At 39.7% G+C, this 7,465-nt stretch overlaps 1 protein-coding gene across 5 annotated transcripts in view; it reads right to left on the bottom strand.

Annotated features, from left to right (window-relative positions):
• Positions 1–583: 583 nt before the first annotated feature.
• LOC142589574 (transmembrane channel-like protein 7) overlaps positions 584–7,465 on the bottom strand; it is a 93,478-nt gene continuing 86,596 nt past the window's right edge. For all 5 annotated transcript variants that reach the window (XM_075701045.1, XM_075701043.1, XM_075701044.1 and 2 more), the window contains one exon: positions 584–3,898. In XM_075701045.1, coding sequence (XP_075557160.1) covers positions 3,745–3,898 — 154 coding nt within the window. In that variant the 3' untranslated portion in view covers positions 584–3,744. The remainder of the gene's footprint in view (positions 3,899–7,465) is intronic.

Raw genomic sequence — 7,465 nt, 5'->3', positions numbered from 1 at the left:
TCCAAGTGTAGAACATCAAACGCAATGTGCCGCACAGATGGCATGCAATTTAGTGGCTCAGAACTGCCTCAGACTGACACTTATGACATTAAAAATATTGCCAAGTAAAGTAGAAGTCAAATTAAAATTAGCAAAAGAAATGAAAAAAAAAAAAACACGACACACTGCTATAGATTGGAGAAAAAAACAGAAAAACGTGCCAACACACTGCTATAGCGGTGTGTTTGGCACAATTTTTTTTCTGTTTATTTTCTAACTTTAGTTTGACTATCCAGATAGTTCAATCAGTTACTCTGTCTCGTCAAGGTCGAATAAATGGAAGTCGATTAATAATGTAGTTTCATATCTTAAAAGCTATAAGAGGTGCTAGTGACACCAATTACGATTACCTTTAGTGTTCAGCATGCATCCAAATATGAAGTACAAAGGTTTTTTCACATCCCACATAAACTGGAATGAACCTGTAGTGACCAAGAATCAAGTCCACAACCTTATGTTGTGCCCAGCAATAGAATACCATACCTGCTGGGCTACTGTAGCAAGCAAGTGCGCGAATGTGGCAAAATACGATCACATAAACAAATTGTTCTTTAAAAATGTCCTTTCTGACATTAACCATGCTTTATTTAATACAAACAAGCATAAAAACTTGCATTCAAATATAAAACAGCATATACAATACAAAATGTCTTCTTTCCACTGCAAGATCAGCAATTTAAAACAGAATATGCTAAAAACAGTAACCCCAGCTAGGAGTCAACACAACCTTAGAATGTGCAGAAAATATTGTGACAAGAGTGTCTTTATTAAGAGCCATGTGCCCACATGTGGGCACATGGACTACACTTCATCAGCAAAAATCAGCTTCTTGGCAGGAAATATACGATCACCTAAGGAAACACACAAGAAAAAGCACCATTTCTAGACGGTAACTATGTGGCCCTTAAGAATCGAGACTTCTTCATGCAGGAAAGATTAAATCCGAAGAGTGCAAGCAATTTGCAGCCAATGAATCTAACAATAAATAAAAGTGACACACATTCCAAGCAAGTGAGGAAAATTTGATAATGAAAATGGGACCCAACTGGTCACATGAAGTGACTTGGCCATTGTTAATGTGTGCAGGCATTTGGCTAACATATAGCTAAGCTTGTAACTCCAAGTTGCACAAAAACTATTGCACCTTGGGTGTTCTGGGTGTCACGCAATCAATTCACATGAGTAGCATCTTTCCTGAATATCTGGCCAGCAGCAAGTGCAGGCTTCCTGTTGCCTCTTGGGTTTTAAGGAGTTTGTAGCCCCTAGTGGGCCAAAATACATACCTTTAAATATTCCATATCACAGTCTTCCATGTTAAAGGGACACTAAAGGCAAATACTAAGTTGATGTGGACTGTTTAAATACCTTTCCAGAAACCTCGCAACGCTTGTTTCGTGCCAAGAAAAGACTTATTTTACGAGAAAATTGTATCTGAAGAGTCCGAATACCTTTCCGAAATTCAAATTTCCCGCCACACAACCGAGGGAGTGGTGACCTTGCATACGTCACCCCCACCTTTTGCTGCCGTTGGTGAGTAAAACAACGCCCAACAGATGGCGGCACCGAGCCAAGAAAGAGCAGTGGATTTGCCGCTGCAACTGCTTTTTGGTCAAGTGGCGTAGACCGTTGGGGCATCCCGTGACATCACATGGAAGTTGAATTCTCTGCTACTTGCAGTTTTCGCGAGCCAGCAAAACCAGCGCAGCATTACACCATCAGGAAAGTACTGAATCGCGAAAGCGTGGGTGACGCAGAGTCGAGCGAAAATGAAACCTTTCGACCGCCAGCATCGTTGCCAACGGTAATTTCAATGAGTTCTTTTTTCTAAACATGAAATGGAACGGGACAAGTAGTATTTTATTTCATGTTATAAAACAATACGAGGATGTTTTTGCAATGAGTAGTTGAGTACTAGATACAGAATTTAACTGAGGAATGCTTTTGTCATCAGGCAAGTGCTTGAATGTTCTGGAGGAGTATTTAATCATGTCCTGCATTTACCTCGATTTCTCGAATATTAAGGCTCTGTTCGCGATAATATTGATGCCTTAGAGATTCTTGAGCACTAATCTATCAATTTCGCTCGACTTGGTATTTGCCTTTAGTGTCCCTTTAAGGCACAAACTTGAATCGGGTTGCTTAAAAGGAATAAACACACTATAGTGTGTAATAAAATTAAGCACAGAATGCACCTAAGCAGCCAACAAGTTTCCCCCAGCTCAAGGCATGCTGAACACACACTGTTTCGAAGTGCTAATCACAAAATATGTTGTAGCAGTCATTCAGGAAAATAGGCTCAAGTAACGTCCCACAGACATGCCGCACAAAGTTGGCTAGTTCAGAGCTACTGCTGCAATGTGGCAGATCTACCTAGCAGACAACAAAAAGCATCAATGTGCTCTCAATCATAGTGTACAAACTGATTCACTTCTGCCAGAGAGCTATAGATAGAGATTAGACTTAATTGCATGGCACTCTTGTAAACAAGCCACCCACTGCAGCACACTCAAAAAACAGTTGCAGCAGCTCATGCCTACCATATGGAACTTGCATAAAACACAATGCTAAAACAAATTGTGATAAACAACATAAGCAATCAATATAAGTAACCGTTGAAGGCTTAAGAGGTAGCTTTAGCTCTGGGGCTCCTATGCAAATGCATGGGAATGAAGAAATCGATTTTCTCTGCTTTCACAGCACCGAATTTGGTGAGGTTGGCTGCATTTATAGGAGAAATATCTATGGATTGTAAGAAGCAGATCATTTATTTACGCCATTATTTCTTTATGAAAGTCGTTGAAAATTGCAAAATTCTAAAAATACACAAGCATCAAGTTTGAAACTTGGTAACTCGACAATAAAAAAACAATATCACAGTTCTATAAACTGCACGCATTGAGACATCCAAAGCAGAGAAAATTGGCACAGTATTATACACCCCTCTAAAATAGACCACCAATTTGTGAGCAGGGTTTAACCAAATCCCTGTAAACCTTGTAGCACTGTCACATAAGCTGTAGACTTATATAATATTTGTCCGATTCAGACGCTGTAACATATGCAGTTTATAGAACCGCAATATCTGGTTCTGGTACAACATTAAAAATTTATAAACATTGTGCTTCGCTTTTCTTTTTACCGATTTTCAGTAATGTTTGTAGAAGCATTGAGGCCGTAAATAACATTTTCGCTTTTACAGCTCGCAGAATTAATCTTCCTTAAATACAAAAAAAATCATTCCAGTTGGCTCGGCAGTTGCCTAATAAAACATTTCTACGTTTCACAGGTACAATTGAAACTCGTTATAACGAAGTTGGATCTGCCACAAAAATAACTCTCCTATATCTTAAACTTGTTATAAGCATATATTCACTACACACTATTATTGGCAAGAAATATGTTGTTTATCGTTATATCCAATAATTCCTTATATCTGTAATCATTATATTGAGGTTTTATCATATCTGAATAGAAAAATGAGAGCTGATCCCAAGACAAAGTTTCCTCTGAAATGCCACAGCCACACAGGATGCAGTTCAGCTGCGAGTTCACCACAGGCATTGCCAGGCTTTAACTGCAGCTGTCACTGCATTCAAGGCTGAGATATGTGACAACAGCGTCAGGGCAATTTGGAGTGTGGTAAAACATGGCGGTACCAAACAAGCTTTGGTGTGAGCAGGTCACATCAAATACTTGTGACCACGACTATGCTGTCGACGAAGGTCGTTGGCGTGCAACTTCGGTAATCCTGGCAAGAAGGAACTGTTTGTCCTTCCCTTCGAGGACAAGCTTGTCCTTGAGGACCTTTTCCATGTGAGCATGTGCAGCTGCCACAGAATAGTAATAGTAAATGCTGATCCTGAAACAATGAAGAGCCCATCATGCATTCAAAGCTTATGAAGACTTCATAAAAAAGAATAGCCCTTCAAGAGTAAGCTTTAGAAAAGGAAGCACTGCTTCAAGTTTGCACCCACTCCCTCCATGAATGCACGGTGACCCGAGTTCGCATTCAAACAATACAAAAATGAAATGCTTCACTTTGTTTCCGCTCAAATTATTCTACAAGATCACATTTATTGCTCTGCATCGTTTGGTATAGCACTTGTAATTGTTGGCTGCCTGTGAAGTCAGACAAAAATGAAAGAGCACCATTGAGCACGAGAGCAAAAGCTGCTGTGTGGCTGTGAACTGGTTTAGCAGCTTGTCAACAACTACAAAAACAATGTGGAGAACGGGTACAGCAGGGAGCATGGCAACTTTATGAGATCACAGTTAGTGCGAAAATTCTGTTTTGTCTTTGATGGAAATCACAAAATGGTTTCACGTTATTGGAACTGGAAACACAAAGCAATCCAGCCTGTGAAGTCATTCTGCTGCAAACACTATTCACGCTCTTGTTTCCTTTGGTGGCCAACAGGTAGCAAAGCCATTCCACATTAAAGCAGCAGCTTGCTTGTGCTCATACGAAGTATATTTTTTTCTGTATCAACCAGGCAAGCAATAATGCTAACTAATGCTGAACAATGCTGAACAAGAACTGTGCTCTTGCAGCATAATGTGAGCACAAATGAAGCAGCAGTATGCACAAAATATGTTTTTTTAAATGTCATTGATTAATTTTTGAAGCTGTTAGAATAAAAATCAGCTCACTGTATGGGACATCAAGCATAGTTTGGAATACTCGCTCCACACTCATATCACAAATGTGAGATAGAGATTTGGTGAGCGAAGAAAGATGTGAGTACGAATGGGAGTAAGTGCTGGTGAGTTTCAGTGGACGTGACCATGAACAGGAGTGAGTGCTGCTTAATGAGAGTATGAATGAAAGCTAGTGACGGTGAGTTTGAGATGTATCAACAAGAGTGGCTATCGACAAGTGTGAGTGAACGTGTGTATGTCTGTGAGTGAGTGCCAATGAGTGAAAACAAATGCAAGTATGAGCTTGAGAGGGTGACAGTAAGTGTGAATGGAAGCGACTGTGAACGTGACTGAGTGTTGGTGAAAATAAGTAAGCGAGAGAAGGAAAGTGAGCTAGTGGTGACAAGTGTGAGTGCACATGAGTGTGAGCGAGTACATCATCTGCACAAATATCGGTGGCTATGCATGAGCGTCAGCTCGTTCTGCCAACCTATGATATCAGTATAAGAAACAGGCTCCGAAATGTACATTAAGCATGACCCAAGTTGTAGAGGGCTTTTACCTATGCACTAAGAAAGACAAAAAGGCGACATGCAAACTAGTTTTCACACTACGTCTGGCTCACAGCATTACCACACAGTGTGAACAGCTGCTATATTTATAACATGCATTCCTTCTGTATTGTTCAATCTCTGTAACAATAAAAATACCTCAAATATTGCACAAGCCACTTACGCAATCAATCCTTTGTTGCTGCTCCTAATTATAGAAAGTAAGCATACCTCCACCAACTGTACAATAAGTCAGTCAAACATTTTCTCAAATCTGCACATCCTGGCAAATGACATCTTCAATTTTCCAGAGTACTGCTTTGGTTTCTTTCCTAACCCCTGTTCTCTAAGAAAGATTACAAAAATTGCACCCAGGCAGGCATGGGCCTCCAAGGTCTATACATTTGGAAGCAGTCAAGGAAGTGATAGGCAACTTACTAAGTGCCACACTGACCACTTTGGAAGGGATGGCTCAGCGCAGGACATAACAATTTGTGTGGCAATAAACAAGCTGTGAATCAGCTCATCTTCTACTTGATTTGACTTGCATTATGCCTTTTGCAAACACAGATCGACTCAGCTTGCACTTCTTCAGCAGAAGGAATATATTTTACAAAATTTTGAGGACCGCCAGCTTACTTTAGAGGTGTTTATTGACTTTAGTAAGGCATTCGACTCCATCAGTCATGACCTATAATTAAATAAACTTACCTACTACAACATCTGCGGTGTCGCCTTAAAATTATTTCAGTCGTACTTGCAGCACAGATGCCAATATGTGTTCATTAACAACAAATCGTCCAAAATTTCTTGTGTTATGGCAGGTGTTCCCCAGGGCAGTATGGCAGTATCCTTGGGGCTCTTCTGTTTAATCTTTACATCAATGATCTTGTTAATATTGAGCCCGATGCCCAATTCATAATCTATGCCAATGACACTATTGTCCTGTTTTTGTCCAATAATGCTCCGGAGCTAGTATCAGTGGTTAACACTTGCTTGGAAAAAATATATGTATGGTCTCTAGAAAATGGTCTCAAGATTAATGCTTAAAAACAAAGGCAGTTTTATTTCAAGTGATGAATAAGAATATCTGTCTTTGTAGGGACATGGTGTTAGGGCCTTCTAAAATTGAACTTGTCCCTTCTGTGAAAACACTTGGGGTCTTTTTTTGATGAAAATATGAGCTGGAGCAATCACATCGATTTTCTTGCAGGCAAACTCTCCCAAATTACTGGAAGCGTTTTCTCTGTTCGCTACATGCCTTGGAAGATTAAAATTTTAATTTATAACGGTTTGTTTGCGAGCCACCTTCACTATTGCTACCTTATTTGGGGCACCACATTTGTTACAAATATTAACTGCTTGCTTGCAATACAAAAGAAAATTGTTCGCATAATTAGTGATATGCCCTTTGACTCCCCATCTGAGCCCCGATTTTAAAAATTTCAGGTAATTAAAGTCAGTGATATATTTAACTACCGCCTTGCTCTTGAATACCTAAAAGAAACCAAACAGAACTTAAGCCTTGTTTCATCTCTGGCTAGATTAGAACACAACATCCCATGTTATAACACCAGGTCCCTGGAATACTGGCATTTGCCGCATGTGCATTCAACTTATGGTAACCGGATGGCTTGTTACACTCCCCCACTTTGCTGAATAATCTCAGATCTGCATCCATCAATGTACCTAATTGTTCTGGCACAGAACTGTATAATTTCTACTGCCCCGAGAATTCAGTTTGACCATATACCTAATCTTCTTTTAAAAGTTGTGTGCATCTATATATTTATATTGTTTGTTTTTCCAGAGCTGGTTTATGTGCAAAGCAAGTTTCTTTAAGTGAGATCTATGTGCTATATGCTCTCACTCTCTCCTCTCTTTTTTCGTTTTTCCTCTTTCCTTTCTTTTCCTTTTTTTTTGTTTGTTTTTGTCGCTCCTTGCTGTCTGCTACCTTTTTGACCTTCTGGCTATTAGGACCAGTCAAGTTGCCTTTTTAGCAACATTTTTCCTAATGCCTTGGCACATTATACCACTTTTCATGAATAAACGTATTATTATTACTGGATAAGGCAAGATAATTTTTAGTATGCAGCTATCATGCATATAGTCACCATATGCAGCAAGTTCCCTGATTAAAAAAAAAAGGGGGGGGGGGGTATCTATTCAGCGTAAAATTAAATGTAGCCACTGCAGCACAAGGATGCCATGGGACTGCATGTTAATATAACAAGACG

Source organism: Dermacentor variabilis, chromosome 8, assembly GCF_050947875.1.
Source record: "Dermacentor variabilis isolate Ectoservices chromosome 8, ASM5094787v1, whole genome shotgun sequence".
Classification (NCBI taxonomy): Eukaryota; Metazoa; Arthropoda; class Arachnida; order Ixodida; family Ixodidae; genus Dermacentor; species Dermacentor variabilis.
This window is presented reverse-complemented; position numbering and strand designations above follow the sequence as displayed.